The 20,401-nt window shown below is 49.0% G+C and overlaps 1 protein-coding gene across 2 annotated transcripts in view; it reads right to left on the reverse strand.

Annotated features, from left to right (window-relative positions):
- Positions 1-9,889: 9,889 nt before the first annotated feature.
- LOC120503174 (phosphatidylinositol 3-kinase regulatory subunit gamma) overlaps positions 9,890-20,401 on the reverse strand; it is a 77,719-nt gene continuing 67,207 nt past the window's right edge. Inside the window, exons 13-16 of one of the 2 annotated variants that reach the window (XM_039711389.1) lie at positions 19,685-19,861; positions 19,147-19,221; positions 18,663-18,833; positions 9,890-17,232 (exon numbers count right to left, since the gene is read on the reverse strand). In XM_039711389.1, the coding sequence (XP_039567323.1) occupies positions 17,031-17,232; positions 18,663-18,833; positions 19,147-19,221; positions 19,685-19,861 (625 nt within the window). In that variant the 3' untranslated portion in view covers positions 9,890-17,030. The remainder of the gene's footprint in view (positions 17,233-18,662; positions 18,834-19,146; positions 19,222-19,684; positions 19,862-20,401) is intronic. The other variant, XM_039711390.1, reaches the window with a different exon arrangement.

The raw sequence follows: 20,401 nt of genomic DNA on the forward strand, positions 1-20,401 counted from the left end.
TCCTTGTGGACCCTGTCCAACTCAGAATATTCTGTGATTTCATAGACAGTCTGCCCAGAATGGAAGCCACAGCTGGAATTGCTGTTGGATGCACTGGGGACTCGAGAGGAGCCTGGGGTCCCTCAGGTGTTGCACCCCACACTGCTGCCTGTTCCCGTGTGGATCCAGGGCACTGAGTGCAGGTGTCCGTGGCTCCACAGGGTTTAACTCTTCCTGTCTGCCTGTGCTCTGTGCAGCCTCATTCCCTGTGGCCACGGAGGCACCCAGCCTGCAGCCACCCCCTCTCCAGCCTCCCTCATGTGCCAGTGGGCTTTATATTTTAAACGCTGATTAGGGCTGACCTCATATTTCAGAGCTTACTTCATAGTCGCTAATGAGGGATTAGGAATGTTAAGCTAATTAGCAATCAGCAAACGAGGGCTCAGTCAGTCTTCTCAGCCTGCCACGCTGTCAATGAACGAGTTATTTGATGATTATGGTAAACCTGCTCAAACGGGCTGCCTAATTCTGATGGGCAGCAGGGACCCAGGGCGAGCTGCAGCCCAGGTGATGGGAGCTCACAGCCTCACACAGCCCTGGCCACTCCCCACGGACTGGAGGGTGCAGGACACCTGCTCCTGGAGTCAAAGGATTTCAATAAATAAAGAAATTGGGGTGGTTTTTTTTTTTCTTTCATCTCAGATTTGTTGAGTTATGGTCCAAACTTCCCAGCCTGACTGTTTTGGGAGAGGCTTTATCTGATGGGTCACCTAAGAAGAAATTTGGCCACCCCTGGATGCTGTTCAGCTCCAAAAATACCCTCAACTCAAACCTTCCCTGCTGGGAAGCTCCTCCCAGGCCAGCCAGAGCAGCCTGGCTCTCGGCTGGGTTTCAGCTCCCTGGATCATTTGCTACCCCATTCTTTTGATTTTCTCCCACACCGCACCCTCCACTCCATGAGGGAAGCAGGGCAGCCAGGAGGTGTGGTGGGGTAGGGGGTGGGAGGGCAGCAGAGACCTGATAAATATTTCACTCTGGAAAGGGGGAAAAACCCCCAAACCCCCAAATACAAAACCCCAGAGCGCTTGTGGGGATGAAGCAAAGGGGGAAATGAATGGAACTGTCCTGGCCCAGGAGGGATGCAGGGATGCTGGGCACTGTCCTTCCTGCTGTTTCTCTGCTCTTTTCAGAGTATTTAAGGCCCAGGGAAGCTCCACACCTGCTGATGGCCCATGTGGATGGGGTGCTCAGCCTTGTGCCCAGGACACACTCCAGCTGTGCTGAGGGGCAGGATTGGAGAGAAAGAAGGTATGGGAACCAGTGGGATTGCTGCCAGGCCAGTGCCACCGCAGAGGGATGGGACTCTGAGAGTGAGGGAGCTGCCTCTGCCCTGGGCACAGCTGTGCTTTTTGCTGGGTGATTCCAAAAAGGACAGTTTCCAGCCCCTGGATGTGGGGGTGTGGGAGGTAGCAAAGGCTGGATGGATTTGGGGCAAGGACTGAGCAGGGATGCTCCTATTGCTCCCCGAAATCCTCCTGCCTTTCTGGGGAAAAAAAAAAAAAAAGCTTTCTCTTCCTTTGCAGCCAGTTTGGGCAGAGATTTCTTCCCCCCAGGGGCTGAGTGTTGGCAGGACCTGCGGCTGTGACCTCCTTGCTGGATCCATCCTGCCTGGCATCCGTGCCCTTCCCCATGTGCCACCCCCGCCTGGCAGACTGGGAGCTAAAAATAAGTGCAATGCAGGGGATAACCGGGTGCCTAAATATATCCCTTCTTTAATTAGCACCAGGCGACTGCCTGGCAGTCACGTCCGTCTGCCCGAGCGCTAATCCCGCGTCACGGGGCTCCCCCGCGGAGCATCCCGGGCGCGGAGCATCCCGGCCGGATCACGGCCGCTGGCCCTCGGGCAGGCCGGGGATGGCCCTGCGGGGGAGGGTGACACCACACAGGGCTTAAAGCAGAGTGGGGAGGGTCAGGGGCCAGGCGGGGACACGGTCCTGCCGGTGCTGAGCTGTGCGGGAAGGGATCGGGGAGCGGCAGGAATGGTGATGCCCGGGGCTGGGAATCCCTCTGGCTGAGGGATGCTCTCCCATGGCGCTGCCTGGGGAGCTGCTCTGTGCGGGGCTGGGGCTGAACTCGGTGGGGTCGGGCTGGGAGAGCTGCCTCCTCCCCCGGATCTCACCGGGAGCATCCCTGACTCTCACCCGAGGCAGTGGGGTCAGGCGGGATTCAACCCATCGCAGCTTCATTCAGATCCGAGGTTCTTCAGGGCCTTGGAAGTGGGAATTGTACCACAGCTGCTGGTTTAGCATCTTCTTCTATTTCCAATACAGACACACCTGTAACTCTTCCTGGTTTGCCCCCTGGCAAGGGCACTGGATGCCATCAGGAAGGGATGAGCTAAACCTGTGGCCCCTGTGGCTGCAAACCCTTCTCTGGTCAGCAGCCCTTCTGCTTTCCTAAAAAGCTGGATTTCCCCCAAAACCGGCTTCTGGGAGGCTCTGTGAGCAGCACAGTGGGGCAGCATCCTGAAGGGTCTTCCTTTGGGTTCCCTCAAAGCCATGACCAAGCCATCCCTGCTGCTGGCAGCGAGGACGTGTGGTCTCAGTGCTCTGTGAGTAACTCTGGGCTTTGCTCTGGGCACCCCCATTAACCCTGCAGGAGAACGTCTCTGGGAAAGGTGCTGCCCTCCCAGGTCACTGGCAGCAGAAGGTGACATTCCCCAATAAATGATCCCTGTGCTCATCCTCTCACCCCCTGACAGCCATGGCTGCTTTGCTGGAGATGAAAAGGAGAAGATTAAAATGTAAAATGAGATTTTAAAGGTTTCCAGCCCCAGGTCGCTGGTGTGACACCTCAGGCCACTTTCCTGCTTGGTTGCTCACGAGTGATCTTAAAAGTAACTGGCTCTTGTTGCCCCCCTCCCACCCTCACCTGTTTGGAAGCTGAGTGGGAGCTGGAGGCAGCTCGTTAATCCTGGAGCTGGCATTAATGAGGGTGCTCCTGAATGCTGCAGGTGCTGTGGCTCTGCCCAGGGGGCTGCTCAGGGGTGCACATTCCCAGGGCAGGGGGGATGCTCCTGTGGGACACGAGCATGTTCAGAGCATGGGGAGGGAAGCAGGGCCCCTTGTGCCCCTTCCTGTTCCCCCATTCCCTGCATTTCCATGTTGCTTTAGCCAACTTTCCTGGTTGCTTTAGCCATGAAGGACTTTGGGCAAGGAGCAGCATTTGCCTCCCTGCCTCTTTCCCAAACCTTCAGCTGGATGCAGCAATGCCCAGCAGGAACCTGTGGGGCTGTGGCTGCTGTTCCCTGTTGGGGGAGCCAGATTTTTCCCCAGGAAATCTCCAGCTGTGGGAGCCAGGCCAGTGCTGCCCATGCAGCCAGTGCCATGAGAGCTTCTGGTTCATGTGGAACTCCTGACCCAGCACCCAGGAAAACCCCTCCTGCTCGTGGGACATTCCAGCCCTGCTGCTCTGTCCCTGTGCTGGAGGAGCGGGTGCTGGCACCAGGACAGGAATCAGATCAGTTGATTTGGAGACCAAATTTGAATTTTTGGGGGTCTGTGGGGTTTGGCAGCTTGAGCTGCTGTGAGATTGCATTTGGAGTTGGGCTGGAATTCCTTTTCCTTCCAGCCTGCTGGGTCCTTCCTGCATGGGGGAAGGACATGCACATGTGTGTGCAGGCACATCCCAAATTCAGGGCAATCCACCCATCCCTCTCCAGTTCCTGCTCTCAGGGGAGTGAGGCTGGAGCTCCCCCAGCACTGCTGCAGACTCTGAGGCTGCTGTGGCCAGGTGTTGGTGAAGCTCCAGGAGCAGCTCATCCTGACAGGGGTGCAGATAGCACAAAGAAGGGACACCAGGGACATTCTGGGCAGGTGCTGCACCCATGGGAACAGAGGGATCCTTTGGGGAATGATCCTTTGCTCCTTTGGGGTCTGTTTGCAGGATGGGGCATTTGCTTCTCAAAGAGAGGGGGATGAACCCCAGAGAGTGCTGAGCCTCACGGGGGGGCTGAGGGGATGTTCCTGAGGATCTGGGAATGCACTGGCAGAGCCAGGAAATGCATCTGGAGGCGTGCAGCATGGCCCAGCACATTGGGCTGGCAAGGGACAGCCACCATGGCACCTCCACACTCTGGAGACACCAACCCAAACCTTGGCACGGGAGAAAAGCAGCATTCCCCAGCCCGGGGCTGGTCTGGGGCTGTGGGGGGCTGCTCCCCTTCCCAGCCACTGCTGCTCCAGCGGGTTCTCCAGCTGGATTCCAGTGCTGGGGAGTGGGGAGCCCGCAGGTGCTCCCCTGGAAAGCCAGGAGCTGCCAGCAGCAGGCAGGAGCAGGGCTTGGCTGGTGTCCCTGTGCACAGACAGTGATGGATTCCAGACGGCCCACGGGTGCACAGGGCTGCAGCAGGGTCTGCTCCAAAGGCAACATCCGCCACAAGGCGGGAGCTGGGACCAGGAGGAGAAGGGTGAGCAGCAAGAGGAGAAGGAGGAAGAGGAGGGGGATGGTTTTATTCCTTTGGCTGCCACAGTGACCTCTCAGGGCTGACTCAATTTCTCCATCCCATCTGTCTCCTCCCAGCCCTGCATGGAAGGCTGGCAGCAGCAAAGGCATGTTCCCAACTGCCTAAAAATATTTGGGTTGTGGGCAGTGGGCAGGGGAGGCTGGGGCTGCCCTGCCAGGGGTGTCAGGTGTGGCCCACACTGTGTGAGTGAACAGGCTCGTGGGGAGCCATTCCCTGTGCTGCAGGAGGGCAGAGCCCTGGGCTGGGCACGGCTTCAGCTGGGGAAGGGGGCTGTGCATCCCCTCCCTCTGCATTTGGGGTGGGGGAGCAGGCTTTAGACAGGTGACAGGAGAACTGGTTGGAAGGCAGCACATTTGGGGGCTGCTCAGGGGGAAGATGCTTGTCCCTGTCACCTGAGGAGTCTGAAAGGCCACCTGAGAATGCCAGCCAGCGAGTCCCCTGGAGGGGATGTGATTTGGGAGGAATGTACACGGCTGTGGAGCTGGTTCAGTTTCCCACCCTGAGTGAGGCTTGCATTTATCAGACATGTTCAGAAAACAACGTCTGAACTGAAAATGATGGTGATGAACACTTGTGCCTCCAGTGAATCCTGGAGGAGGGATTTTTCTCCCTCAGGAGACAGGTGAAAGGGCTGTGCAGCGTGGGCATCTTGCTCCCAGCAGAAGGTTTCTCTTCCCAGAGGGGCAAGAAAATTCTTTTAGAAATCGTAGACACGCACAAAAATATGCCATGAAGTAGGAAGGAAAAAAATTAAAGAACAACACAAAGAAGGAAAGGAAAAACGCCAACAACCCGCCCTGTGCCCAGGATCAAAGCTGGGAGCCGTTTGGGAGCCCTGGGACAGGAACATTCCCTGGCTCCTCTGGCCAAGCCGCTGCTGTGAAAGGCTGCTTTGTTCCTGAGGCCTCAGCCCTGCTTCTCCCGCTGCGGACTCTGCTCCTGCTGGTGGCTGGGCAGGTGAGATTGGGCAGGTGAGGATGGGGCAGGTGAGGATTGGGCAGGTGAGGATGGGGCAGGTGAGATGGGGCAGGTGAGATGGGCAGGTGAGATGGGAGCAGGGGCATGCCAGCTGTGCTGCAGTGGCAGTGCTTTGATGAGGGCAGAGGAGCAGGAGGAGCAGCCCCCATCTGACACTGAGGGCAGGTATAAAATACCCAGAGCTATTTGTTCCATGAGTGATGTGAATCCAAGTGCCCTTGCACTCCTCTTCTACCCTGAATCCTGCATTCTCCTCAGGTCTTCACAAACTTTAAGCCAAATTAACATTTGCGTTTTATCCTTTTATTTTTGTAGGGGTTTGGTGGTGTTGTTGGTTTGTTTTTTGTTTGTTTGTTTGTTTTTTTTAATAACCTGTGTTTGTAGTCCTGCTTGGTGATGAACTGCACCGTTACAGGACACTGGAATTTCCCTTCCACAGCTCCTTCTATGTTATGGGGCCTCACCACCTCTGTCTGCAGTGCTGGGACAGTCGGGTTTGCCAAAATTCCCCTTGCCAGAAGCAAGGAGAAGCGAGGTCCCACATCCTCTAGGTCTCCAGGTCCTACATCCCCAAATGCCACATGTCAAGCACGGGAGGGACTCTGGGGCTGACTCAGCCCCTCTAGCTGTGAGGTGTCTCCCAGCAGGGCAGCCTCAGCCCTGCCCAGGTGCCGGAGGTGGTCACGGTGCCTGGTTTCCGTGGGTCCAGCGCGGGGCAGGAAGGGCGGCTCTGGCCGGAGCCCAGCCCGGAAAGCTCGGCCAGGCCCTTGCTCAGTGTGGGGGGGAAAGCTGCCCGGAACAGACCAGCCCTGTGCAAAAATGGGAACTTGTGCTGCCGATGAAAAGTGCTTTCTTTGGGTAGGATGTTTGTGTTTCCCTTGGCAGGGCGGCCGCGGGAGCGTGCACAGCACCTGCCCAGGGCGGCTGGCTCTGCTCTCAGTGCACCCATCCTGCCCTTGCCTTGGAAGTGCCAGCAAAGGGAACGTTTGGGAAATGCTCCAGGCACAGATCTGCCTGAAGCAGGCTTGTGACTACTGAGTGCCTCTCCTGGGCACAGACCTGGGGCAGCAGCTGGGAAAGCCGGGATCTTGCCCAGAAGCCCATGCAGGAGCACAGGGCAAGGATTTTGGGATGGAGGGGCACACCCTGGGCCCTGCCCTCCTGGCATCCTCGTCTGCCTGAAGATGCTCCACCGTGGGACATGCCTTTGCCTGCCCCGAGGCCTTGTGACAGCTCGTGCTCCTTTTCCTGCTCCTTATCCCTCTTCTGGGAACCAGACCCTGAGTTGCTCTAGTTTGCATCAGGGCTGGGAGGCTGAGCCAGCTGGACGTGAGGAGCTGCCTCCTCCTGCTCAAGGGAGAGGTCAAGGCTCTGTCCCTCATCTGGGGGAGATGGATTGGGTCTGGTGGGGCCAGGGAAGGGAAGGGCTCTGGGCAGGTGGCTGAGCACAGGAGAGCTGGAGCCCGGGGGAACCCGCACTGGGTTTTGCTCTGAAATGCACCAGTGACTGGGCAGAGGTGGCCAAGGTGCTGCCCAGGAGCCACCACCACCACCAAGGATGGGTTTGGAGGCAGGAGAGTGGGCAGCAACCCGGGCTGGTGCTCTGCAGCCTCTTTCCCTCTGCCCAGAGAGTACAGAGACATCATGCAGAGGGTGCTGTGGCATTTTGGGCTGGTGCTCTGCAGCCTCTTTCTTTTCCTCTACCTTCTGCCCAGAGAGTACAGAGACATCATGCAGAGGGTGCTGTGGCATTTTGTCCCCTACCCATCACTTCTCTTCAAAGTCAATTAGATCTTGGTGAGAAAGATTTGCCATCACTAAGAGCAGATTTGATGAAAATAAGAGTCAAGATAAAACAGTGGAGAAAATAGTAGCCAGAGAAGTGGATTATGTTGGTCAGAGTGAAGCCTCTGTCCTTTCAACCCTTCTGGGCTCACGGGTAACATGGATATAGAAAGGCTAATGCTGGTGTGGGACAGTGCCAGCTCAACAAAAATCAGTGTGGGATGTTTCCCCACCCTTGAAAGTCTTTTCCAGAGTCAAATTTTGTATATTACCATTTTGTTCCAATTTGGATGAAACCTGACAAGCAAGACGATGAGATTTCCCATGAAATGGGGATTCTGGGTCTCTGGCCAACCCTAATCCAGCAGTTCATTTGAAAGCTGCTGACTGCTGCTCCAAGCTTGGACTTGATCCTCCAAGGAGGAAAATGCTGCATCTCATGTCTCATGGGGAGGAACTGTGGGATTCAGGCAGTTCCCTCTATCTTGGGTACCTTCGCATTCACCCCAACCCCAAACCCAGTGGGTCTGGGTGAGAAGCAGCTGCCCCAACTGCATTTCCAGGCTCAGGTGCTTCATTCCTGGCAGAGGCACCTGAGGGATCCCCCATTCCAGCTGTGCATGTTGCAGTGGGATGGAGGGGACAATCCACATCCCTCATGGATTTTGGGCTGCTCAAGGTGCTGTGCAGCACACTCACCACCCTGCCCTTTACTGATGACTCTGGTACTCGGAGCTATGGCTGTGGTTGTGTTGCTCCTGCTGCCCAGCAACACAGTGTCTGTTAAACTAAACTATTAGACTAAAATAAGTCTGTTTTGAGAGATGAAACCAAGGAGGAAAAGTGGAGCAGCTTGGCTGCTGCAACAAGCCCCAGGTTTCAAACCAAACCCTGATCCCTTACATCAAGGCATTATAGCTAGGGGAGGATGGGCTTTTGGAGGTGTTTGGGATTTTCCTGACAGATTTTTTTCCCCATAGGCAAGATCCTCACATGAATCTCCCAGTACAGTGGGTTCCTTCACGGGGGGGAAGAGAAATCCCATGAAAGCAGCCTGGGGACTTGTGTCCATCCATCCTGCAGCCCTGCCCTATGGTGCCACACCTGGGGGTGCCAAGCCTCTGCCTGCCCCCAGGAAGGGTCCTGTGTGTGAGTGGGGAGAAACCCAGGGGACTTGCAGGAAGCTCTGTGGAACTGCTGAGGATGGAAAAATCCCTGGGATCTGCCCTTTCTCTGAGGAGACATCTGAGCTGGGAGGTGTTTTTCTTTCCATCCAGTCAGCACGGCCGCTTGGAAATTTCCTACGCCGGCTCTGGCTGTGATGTTTTCATAACACAACGAGCAGCCTGGCAAAGCCCTGGAAAACTATTTGCCAATTAGTGACTTACATCTTTCCTGCAATTCTGCCTCATTAGCCCTTATTAAAAAGAAATAAATTAAATAATAATAAAAAAGAGCCAGGCCCCTGGAGCACCTTGCAGAGTCCTCTCAGTTCCTTGCTGTTTCCCCACTGCTCTCCTCTTGCCTGGGGGTGCCAATGCAGTGAACACTGCCCCACAGAGCCCATGGCTCATCCCTTGGGTACCACGTGGCTGCTGCTGGTCCAGGTGATGTTTCCAAGGGGCTGCATCCCTCCAGTGCTGTGGGCAGGACAGCAGGGAGCACCCCGAGGTGCTGCAGCATGGGGTGAGCTCCTTGTTAGGTATAAAGACAGATGCCTGAGTGAGCCCATCAAGGCACCATTTGGGTGTTCCCAGCTCCTCTGCACCATGATCAGGACTTCGTGCCCAGTTGGGTGCTCCCTGCCTGCTGCTGGAGGGGCCTCTGGTGCGGGTGATGGAGGGAATGTTGACTCAGCAGCTGAAAAGGCTTACATGGCCCTGTGAAAAATGCTGATGCAGCAATTAAAAAAACAAATGGTTGACTCAGGAGGTTGGAAAAATGTTGCTCGTTAGTCTGCTAAAAGGTCGACTTGTGGGGTTGCAAAAACACCTAGCCACACACAGGCACAGCCACTGCCCTTAAATTTCTGAGGATGCTAGGCTGGCATCGCATCTGACTGCCAAGTTTAAGGGGCACTACATCCCCCCAGGTCTGCCCTCCTGCCATCACCTGTGTTTGTAATGAAAGAGCATCAGCAACACCATCCCCAAACTCACTGATTTTTCAGTGGTTCCAATGCCTGGTGCTCATGAAGGGATTGGGAAAGCAAAAAGTGATTTCCCAAACACCTGCAAAATCTAGGTGAGTGGGTGCAGCTGAACCATGCCTTTCCTACACCTGCTCAAGTGGTGCATCCCCTCCTCTCCTCCCAGCAGCAACAGTGGCATCACCAGAGGTGGTTTTCCCTGCTGGCAGAGGAAGCAGTGAGCCATGCAGGAACACTGCTGATGGCTCTGCTCCCTTGGAAGATGCTGTGTAGGAGCGCAGGGAAGGCTCCATTAAGGAGCGCGCGTGTGCTACGTGTGTTCCTCCCTCCTCCCAGCCCCAGGAGGGGCTTTCTCTCCAGCCTAGAGGAAACCATGCCTCTGCAAGTCTTTTTTTTTTTTTAAAGCTTCTGTTAAAGATGATGCCCATGGCCTCGGCTGGGAGACAGACACAGCTACACCAAGGCAGCCCAACCACGCTGCAGTTCGGAATTTATTAGAAACAGCTGTCAGTACATCCTTCTAAAACATTACATGTCAATGTGCTTTATTGCAATTTTTTTTTATTGCATTTTTTTTTTGATCTAGAGCAAGTAGGCCCAGGATGCTTAGTGTCTGGGATTTAAAAGCCCAACCATCTAGTAAAAGAAAGTACAGCAAAATTGTAACACACCCGGTGACAAGTACAGTGTTGCATTACTGAGCTAGAAACTACAGGATGACTTGTCAGAAAACACTAACATACACTTGGTTTCCTTATGAAGCAGTTTGTTTCTTTTCTTTAAAAGTTAAACTACATGAATTCCTTTTTTATTTCTTTTCTTCCCCCCACCCCCCTCCCCGACTACACCATAAACGACAGAAGAACAGATTTTACACAAATAACAAACAAGAGTACCAAAGTTACATGCTGGAATTCATCTGGAAAACAAAATAATTCAATAGCTTCTGGAGAAGCAGGTTCTTAACAGATGCAGTTTCCCTTAAAGAAAAAAGAAGTCAAAGAAAAGCAGAAACATTGATGCAAAGGTTGTACAAAGGAGTGTGCTGTTATTTCAGCCCTCGACACAAGATCAAACACCCACTCATGCTTTACATTGAACCACACCTTGTACAAAGAGTCCACTCACAAAGGGACACGCACCAACACCACCCATTGCACATCAGCTCTGGACAGGGGGCACTGAGGGGCCACTGGAACGTGCAAACAATCACTGCATCTCACAGCAGAGCAAGAGGGGCTTCTTTTGCTAAGCCTTTGCTTGGGACACGGTTGAATGCTTTGTCCCAGAGGAAATAACACCCCAAATCAACTCTGTTTACAAATATAGTAGCAACCCCCCCGAGGAAATCCAGAGTTCAGCGTTTCAGAAGCACATATGCAAGATGAATACAATAAACTCCTTTTCGTTTGACAAAAAACCAACCCAATTCTGCCTAAACACGTGGCAGAATGTGCTAACAGTGAGTTTTGTTTTATTTTTAAGGGGCAGTGCCACTTACAGCTAATGCATATAAATGTGTACGTGAATATATTTTACATATATCTATATACATACAGTACATATACACACACACGCACGCGCACACACACACGGATGATGCAGACCATTACAATCCCATGGTGCAATAAACAGCCAGATATACAAAATTAACAGGTTTTCATCAAACAGATCTTTGCTGGATGTAGAAGTCACTCACGAAAACAAAACAGATTCAAACCCCGACCCAGCTGACTGAAGGTGAGCCCTCCCTGCAGCCAACAGAGCCCTGGGGGCTGGCCCCAGCATCCTTCAAGCCCTGCTGGGGGTGACATCACCCTTAGAGACCTTTTCTTTTGTCTTTGGATGCAGTAACTTTCTCCAAACGATCCCGAGCCTCTTGCTACAAGCACTTGGAGAGTGCATGGGAGCGGCGCTGCTGGACACAGGGGGAATGTCCCTCCCCTCATTTGCCAATGCCAATCTCACAGAAGCAATCCCAAGGGAAGGTGGTGGAGGGGGCATCAAATTAAAGCTGCTTTCTCTAATACAGGTTGATCAACGAAGTGGGTTTTTTCCTACCAAAAAGGGCCTGTCTCACTTTTTTTTTCCTTGCCTCTCAAGCTCATATTACATTTTTTAAAGGCAAACTTTAGAACAAATGGCAAGTCTAGTCATAAAATAAGGTGAGTATATGCCAATAGCAATTTAAAAATGCAAATTCTGCATTAATTGTATGGAGCCAGCCCCAAAGACCAGCACTTCAAGCGCTGCCATCATCTAAACAGTTAACAAGCTAAAGCTCCCAATCTGCCCCTTTGAACAAACAGGAAGGAACTGAAAAGATTTCAAGAGAGATTTTTTTCCCCCCCATTCGGTGGAAAGTATTTCTGCCCACAGAATGCAAGATTCACAAAAATGTTGGCCAAACTTCACGTAACCCCGTCCAAAGCTGCTGCTCACGCAGGGCTGAACTGGCCCAGCCTCCCGGGGAACAGGCCAGCACTTCTTTGGGCTGGTCCTTCCCTTCTCCCAGTGCCAAGGGAAACAAGGGGATCAGCAGTGCAAGTTCCCTTCCCATACAGAAAGGGCAGCAGCTCCTCAAGGACTTGTACCAATTCCCTGAACCTCTCCTGCCTGTGCATTTAAGGAGAGTACAACTGCTTATTCCAAAGGGAAGGGTCAGCTCTGGCATCCCCTCTTATTTCATGGTTCCAGGCAGAGGTTTCTGGTTCATGGTCTGTCTCCTGCTTCATCAAACTACAACCAGAGGGATGCTTTAGGGTGCTGATCCTTCCTCTCCACTAAAGCTATTTGCTTTGAATGCTGAATTTGAGCAAGCTTGACCCCCTCCCCTCACAGCATTTCTGTTCTTCGGGAATGTTATTTTGATTTTGCTATTGCAAAAGCAGAGATTGCAAATCAACCATAAGGAAACTACACATAAGGAAACTTGATTTTAAACATGATCTAAACAAAACAACCCCAAACCCATCATAGTGCTTTGTAAAACTGCATTTTGAACCTGTCTGTCTCTTACCCCTCCTGATCCACAAGCAGTACCTGTTTCATGTCTGCACAATGCAGCAAGCATACAAGACTCACTAACATTTCAGATTTTTATTCCCTGTTAGTGTAACAAAAAATAAAAAAATAAACAGACATTCAAAAACAGAAGCGAGATTGTTCAAGTACCAAATAAGGGGCTTTTCCAAACTTAAAGTGTGACACTCCTATAGCAATTCTGCTGTTTTAAACAGCCACAGCGCTCAGTTACAGACATGGTGCCACCTAAGCCTGCAGAGAGCCCAGGATTTGGGGCAACCAAGACCCTCATCCTTCTCCTGTCCTCCCCAAAACAGCACTAAGTGTCAACACTCATTTCCACAGTCCCATCACAGTTGCCTGGCTTTGCAGGGGAAAAACTTTGATTTTACCCTGCTGTGACTAGAATTCAGCTGTGATTAAATGCAAGTTTTTTTTTTTCCTGGGAATGGCTTTTGGTTGTGGAAGTCTTGCCTACACTATTGTCAGCGAGAAAAGAATCAGGCCCATCACATTAAATGGAAAACTTCTTGAACATCTGCCACCTCAAGAGAGATGAGTGTGGAAAGAGCATTTTATTTTTGGCATAAGAAAAAGGGCTATACTGGGTATAACTCTAGATTGCTACTACCAATCGTGCAAAGCAGCAACTCACTTCACTGCTGATAAGAATGAAATAAAAACCCAAAGACAACCCCCAAAACTAGAGCACTCCAGTATCAGAAGGTGGACAATTGCACATTGCTGCTTCACACACTAGTGAAGTATCTGTTGGGATATCCTTCTTGATTCTAGGTTGGTTCTTCCCATGCTCAGATTACTTGTAATCAACAAACAAATTAGTGGGAAAAGATTTGTAACTTACTAACTTCAGAAACATGGCACTCGTGGCTGATACAATGGGGCCAATGGCAACTGTGGAAGCAGACCTGATTTCCATCCATACCAATACAAAATACTGAAACACCCCTAATTCCCTGCAAATATACTTCAAAACAGATTAGAAGAAACTGTGCATATTCGAGTTTCAACATCCCCTCCCCCCTCCCCCATTTAACACTGTGCAAAAGTTATTTATTCAACTCTACATATATATTTAATACAACATGGGTCAGTGAGATCAATGTTCCTTTAACTGCAGCCTGGTACCAGATGGCTGCTACGACAGTGAGGCTACTTCCCCCTTTCCTCCTGATGTTCTGACTCTTAAAATTAAAACCTTCTCACATCTTACTGTTTTAAAAGAACTTGAGTTTCTTTGTTTCGCCTCTTTGTTCACATTTCCTGTATTTGTTTCAGGCTTAACAGCTGCTTTTCATCCTGGGGTGTAATCCTGCACCTCACAGGCCCATTTCTGATTTCTCAGTCATGCAAGTGTAGAGCAGCTCCTGGAAGCTGTGGGTTCTCTCACAGGTCTAATGCTACTGAGCAAACAGAATTAGGCTGAGCACAATGAGAGGTGCAGGACCAAGCCCTTGCCCCATTGATCACACCAGCTACACGTGTCAGTTGGTTTTATAACAATTTTCATTTTCTCTGTGAGTGCAAAATAGCACAGAAAGAATCTGTGCAATAGCACGTGCGAGTCAATGGGGAACTGTGGCAGCAGCTGGGACTTCAGGTGCCTAAACCACACACAGGGAGAGACAGTGGCAAAACAGCCTCAGGAGACTGCTCAGAATAATGGAGCCAGTACAAGGAATGCAGGCTTGCTCTGCCCATAGTCCTGCTCTGAAAGTTTGGGCAAAACAGAACTTCAAACAACACTTCAGGATGGCTTATTGGCTCTGGCTCCATCATTCACAGCAAATACATCACCTGTGATCAGTAAAAGAGCTCGGGGAGCAAAGGGCCAAGAGTCCCAACTCACTCACACCACGATAAAGCCAAGCTACCTTCACAGATGCTAATGGAATTACACTGTATTTACCTTGGCAGAGCCAGGGCTGGAGCCTGGAGCAGACCTCACAGGATCAATCAGATTCCACTACAGGGAGACTTCAGACAGCCCTGCTCTGCTATCCTGCTGCTGTCAGGACTGCGAGGGTGTGCCAGGATTTATGAGCCTGGAAGTAGATCTGTACCTGTTTAAAACAAATCTGAGCCCTACCTGAAATTGGGGCAGACCTGAAATTGGGGCAAATATGAAACACTCTGGCCAGGTTACCTCTGTTACAAAAGCAGGGATCAGAAATACAGGTCTCATCAGCTTCAAATGTTAACACTGTCAGTAAGAGAGTGCAGAGAGATCACAAGGGCAGGGAAAAATCAGACACTCCTCTCACACAGGTTTTTCTACAGGCATGAGGCACCTGGCTATCACTTGCGCCTTTGAACTGATTTCTTTCATTGAGCATTTGGTCTCAGCCCAGCATCAAGGGAATGCTAGATGCCTGAAAGGTGTGAGAATGGCAGCTGTACAGCTCCCAGATTAGAACTGCAAATCAGCCAAGAAAAAATTCCATGTCCACAGACCACTGAGGAAACCATTCAAGATTTCCACTAACAGCAAAGGCTATGTCTCATTTTTCCTTTTTTTCCTGGGGAAGTAGAAGGGACACACAAACAGATGTGGTTCATTTTGACATAGCAGCTTATGTGAATTTTATTCTTCTCTCACACAGTTTTGAGTTTTGGTTAAGCTTTGTAGAGTATAATTTAAATGAGAAAAGTGGCATCTACAGAATTCCTTGCCTGAAGATTGCACTCTGGCCAATTAGGAAGTATCTGGGATGCGTCAGGGTCATTAGTGCAAAATAAAAAATGTCATGGCATGCCAGGCAACCAGACTACCCTTCCTGCAATGGCTGTCAGTGCTCCAGCCTTGTCACTTCCCTACTTGTGAATTCAAGACATTCAGTGAAATAATACTTCTAGTGTAAACAATATACATCAACAAGCCTGGCACTACTGCCCAGGCATTACAGAAAAAAGCCATTTGAACAGGAAATCAGCCCCAGGGTCAGAAACGGGTCTCCAGCATTCTCAGACCTGCATGACTGTCTGCTTCCTGTCCTGCACAATGGGTGCATTGCAAGGGAAACGCTTCCAGTAATGGGAACAAAAGTAACTTTCAAGGTTGCAGGCTGAACAATTACTTTGCCAGTTGTGCTTTGATGCCAAGTGGTTCAGTTTGCCAAACTTAGCTCTTTTTCATTTTAGAAGCTTAAGGAATGGAAATAAGCCGCTTTGTACACTTTCCAGGGAGGGGATTTATTTGATGATTGCTGTAGTTGATGAAGCCCAGGACTACCCACTCCAGTATTTGACAGCAGCCTTGCCAGAGGATGGTACCAGACATCCAGTAACTGAGGAGTATGGCTCTCATCCCTTCCTGTGTTTTGCATCATGTTTAAAATAACTACAAGGGAATTTAGATTATTCCAGAGTAAAATCTTGCTTGGCTGCAGTGGTGTGAGAGTTCAGAACCCAGCTCACAAAGAACAAATCAGAGGAGATCTAGGATTACATGCTCACTTTTTACAACTGGGAGTAACTGTACCCCACCAAAGAATTGGGTACAATAAGCCATCCAGGAGCATTTGATTACACCGACCTCTTCTGTACCAAAATCAAGTGTTACAAGAGTCTGTCACTGTTCAGCAAGAGACCTGCAGCAGGTCAGTGCAAGCTTCATTCTGGTTTACAATCTGAAGCACAGTATCATTAAAACTCTGGGAACAGAATCCCAAGCTGAGGAACAGGAGGGAGAGGGGGTGAAGAAAGAGGAGAGCGAGCAATTACATCAGATCAGACAAATTTAGTGTTTTGAAGCCAGACAATGTTTAGCTTTTTCTTTTATTTGTTTCAAGTTTTGGTGCAGAAAGTATGTGCGGATGCTAATGCAACCTCCCCTGTAAGTGCTCGGTCTAGCAACGAACAAAGTTTTGGCATGTTCAGTTTGGTTATGTTTCCTTTAAGTGAAGACCTGTAGTGCCATTGAAACCAAAACTTTGTTACTGTTGGCAAAAAAATAAAGCAACTTTCCTTTTACGAGCATTTTTCCATTTAAATAAAAACCTGAAGCTTTCCCATAATTCCTTTGGTCTTCTCTCACCAAATTCCATGCTACCTCAAGACAAGCCCTCTTTTGGAAGTCCGGCTGAATCGCAGTGAAGCTGCTAAAATTAGCAGAGAAGAATTGCTGTGGCAGAGTTTCCCCCTAGTTTGTTGGGAGTTTAAGACTGAAAGACATTACCAGTGCCTCGGGTAGAGGCTTCAAATTGTGTCTACTAGAACAAGAGAAAACAAAATCCAATCAGAAGTTCCACTGAAGGTGCCTGGCAAAAAATCATCTCCATAAAATGATGCTCTGCTTCCAGTATTTTCATATGCGTTGTGTTGAGTTTATTCCCCTCATAAGGAAACAAAAGTATCGGTGTAAAAGCACAGCTGAGCTTTTAAGGTAGCACCAGGACACCTACACCCAAGTTGACGTCTTGTTGCTGCTAGGCCTCTTTTTGATTCACATTCACAGAATCACTTCTTGTGCAAAACAAGCAGTCTAAGGAGAAAGAATGCCCTCCGAGTTCTAATAAAAATTGTAGAAAAGAATCCAAGATAAGCCAACGCTTTCCTCCTCCCCAAAATTTACCTGCAGAGAGAGGGGGGCATCTGTGCGTAGACAGGATAGGCAAGCCTGACATTTAGGGAATCATTGTGTTGGACAAGGGATGTCTGCTGGTAATGAAGAACCAAATCCTTAAGTGTGCTGTACAGGTTGTACGGTTCTGCAAACCCATAACCTCTTGGAGTGCTGTAGATCACACAGTGTTTCACCTCTCCATCAGCTCTGTAAGGAAAGGAAAGAGAAGAGTTTAACATAAAAGGACAAACCCAAAGTGACAGTCTATTAACAATTAACTAATGCAGCATCTCTGCCAGTCACTGGATTACATAATGGAAGATCCAGAAGATGCAAGTGGAGGAGATTAATATAGTCTGTGAAGAAACAGGGCTTCAGGGCATGTGATTAAACACTCTTGCATAATAATCCACATAAGAGGGCTCTTCCTTCCCAGCAGTACAATTCCCTACTGCATTGTTCTCCAAATGGTCCTTGGGAAAAAAGTCAATAACTGAACCAGGAAGATAAACACCCAAAGTCAGCAATGACTTTGTGCTCAACTCACCTAGAAACCTTTCCACTAAGCAAAGAAACCAAAACCTACAAATTATCAGGACCTACAAAGTATTCCACGAAACACAGTGCTAACCTTCCATGTGCATTTTTTAACGTTAAGCATGGGACAGGTTCAAGCTGATTCATTATCTGAAGCCATAGCGACCAAGTCTCTAACTTGGCAGAGCAGCTACCGGAGCACAGCAATTCCAAAGCAGCTAGAAAAATTTATCTGCCAGAAAGATCAGGTATTATGTAATCCTTGTACTGGAGCCTGTTACAATCCCAGTCACATGTAGGAACAGGTTACTTTGTGCCACCCCTTTGCAAGCCTGTAGCATGATCCCAACCAAACAAAAGCCTCTGATGAATCCAACACTTGAGTGACTGCAATGAACAGAACATGGAACATAGCAGATACTACAGTCTTCAGTTACCTTGAGGTGCTAAACCTTCATATATTCATTTCTCAGGCTTGTACTCAGAAGCAATTAACCTCATATGAAATAAATCAGTAAAAGCCATTTTGGACTGCAGGACAGGCTTGAAGGATTTTTAGATAATGGAGTTGGAGCATTTCTGACCTTCATTACACCAGCATAAAATGAAGTGAAATACAAGAAATCAATGCAAGGCTGTGTGAATGTCATCAAAGCTACTGCTCACAAATAATCCTCTGAAGCACCACCATTACCTTATATATACAAGAAAAAGATCTAGAGTTGGGCATGTCTGAAAATGAGAATGGAGATGCCACACCTTTACAGCCCTGCTTTACTTTTTCCCGTATGTCCCTTAGCAGGGAAGAATATGGGAGAATTAGGCCCTAACTTAGCCCCTTACTACAGAGCTTCAAGTTGGGATACTTCAGAATTTTGTACTAACTACTGTGGGAACTGCAGAGGCTGCAGGACTACAGCTATTGCACATTCAAAGCACATTTTTGTTACAAAGCTTTTACCATGCTGGTCTTCCTGCAAATATGCAACACATTCCAATGGGTAGGCCTAAGCTAGGCCTGGCTTTTGTTCTCCAAAATAAAGAGCTTTGGTAGAGATTTATGAATTGAGTAGTTAGAACAAAAAGGAAAACACACTTACACCACAGAACAAGCATAACATCCTTTCTTGCTACTCTCGCGAATTAAAAATGCTCCGTCAGGTTTCCCACAGAGCAAGTCTTCCGCTTGGACACGGTTGAGATCCCCAACAAACCAAGTCTTCTCATCATGATGTGGCAGGTTTTCATCTTCTTCGTTCACAAAGTATGTGCTGAGAGGATACATTTGTTAACGAGTGATCAGTAAAGGAGTTAATAAGCAGAGTTATTTCCACAGAAATCATACAAAGAAATACCAGAATTGCCCAAACTGGGAGGTCGGGCTCCTAACGAACATATATTAAAGGCTTCCACTTAGATCTTAGTTTTAATCCTACATGTTTCAGCAGAATTGCTGCCTCACATGACATCACATGACACCAGTCCTTTATTGAGAAACTGGTGGCTTTTGTTACCAACCCCACAAGAGAAAACACTTACTAATGGAACACTTCTCAATAAAATCATATGTATAGTGACACTTACTCATCAATATTTTCATTTTTGATCCCCAGCCAGTCATTTATTCGCTTCTGTCTCACCCCCTTGTGATTGAGCCATCTGCCAGAAGAAGAGAACATTAATACATCAGAGCACATGTATGGGTTTTCTTAGCGAACAAGCTGAAGCTCACACACAGGAGAAACAGTCTGTGTCCAGCCCAGGGACATTAGGAACTGGATAACGGTGGTGAAATCAAGTGTGGGTATAAGCAACATAACAGAAAAAAAGTACTACCATCTGTTGTATTAGCAACCACAGGTTTTGTTTATAACTAATTTTTCTGTAATTCTTTATTTATAAGAGTTGCAAATTGTGCACCTAGCCATGGCTGGCTCTTTAAATAATGAAGTTGTGAAGAGACCAACCAGCTCTCAGACATCCCCTGCCAGACTGTAGCACCTTAACATCAACAGAACTTTGGTTATGAAAAGAAAATTAAACTCTCATTATCCTGATGGAAACAGCCATTAATCAGATTCATCAGAGACACTATTCTGAGGTATGGGTCAGGCTTACTTACACAAGATACTGATCTCTGATTTTGCGGAGCTGAATTAGGTCAGGCTTGATGCTGTTCATTTTCTTATCAGTCTCCCTGTTGTCCAGAGCTTGTTTCTTCAAGTCTTGTTCCAGGCGCATTTTACTGTCATGGATCTCACCCAGGCGTGATTTTAATTTTTCGTAGTTCATCATTATCCTTCAAATGAGTGTGAGAAAAGAGGTCAAACCAGCCCAGAAGGACTGAACCTATTGGTAACACTTACAGAAGAGTATCAAAGAACCACCACAACAGCAACTCCTCCCTTTGACCACCTCATCCTTACATGAAAATTACTGTATGAGTGACAGGAGAGACCTCTTGCCAGAGGGCCTGCAACCTTCAGTTTCCCTTAATATATTTCCTTATGGCAGAGATGAAGGAAAAAAATTCTCTGTAGGAAGGTAAGCTAGAACAGATTCCTCCCTCACTGTCAGATTCAGTTTTTGTTGTATCAATTATGCAAGCCCAACACAGGCATCAGCAATAGCAAGATTTCAAATGCAAACTTCAATTACTATCAAGAGCTACAAGGAAGTAATGCTGCCTGTCTCTTCATTCAAGATGAGTTTGCAGGTTTTACGTGACTCAGGAAAATTGCATCTTTTGCTTCTTAATTGTCTTTACTCAGAATGAGGCACCCCAAGTGCATAATAGGATTGTTACAGGTAACTGTTTCTGGTCCAAAAACCTCCTTAA

Source organism: Passer montanus, unplaced genomic scaffold (assembly GCF_014805655.1).
Source record: "Passer montanus isolate IOZ18808 unplaced genomic scaffold, ASM1480565v1 scaffold25, whole genome shotgun sequence".
Lineage (NCBI taxonomy): Eukaryota > Metazoa > Chordata > Aves > Passeriformes > Passeridae > Passer > Passer montanus.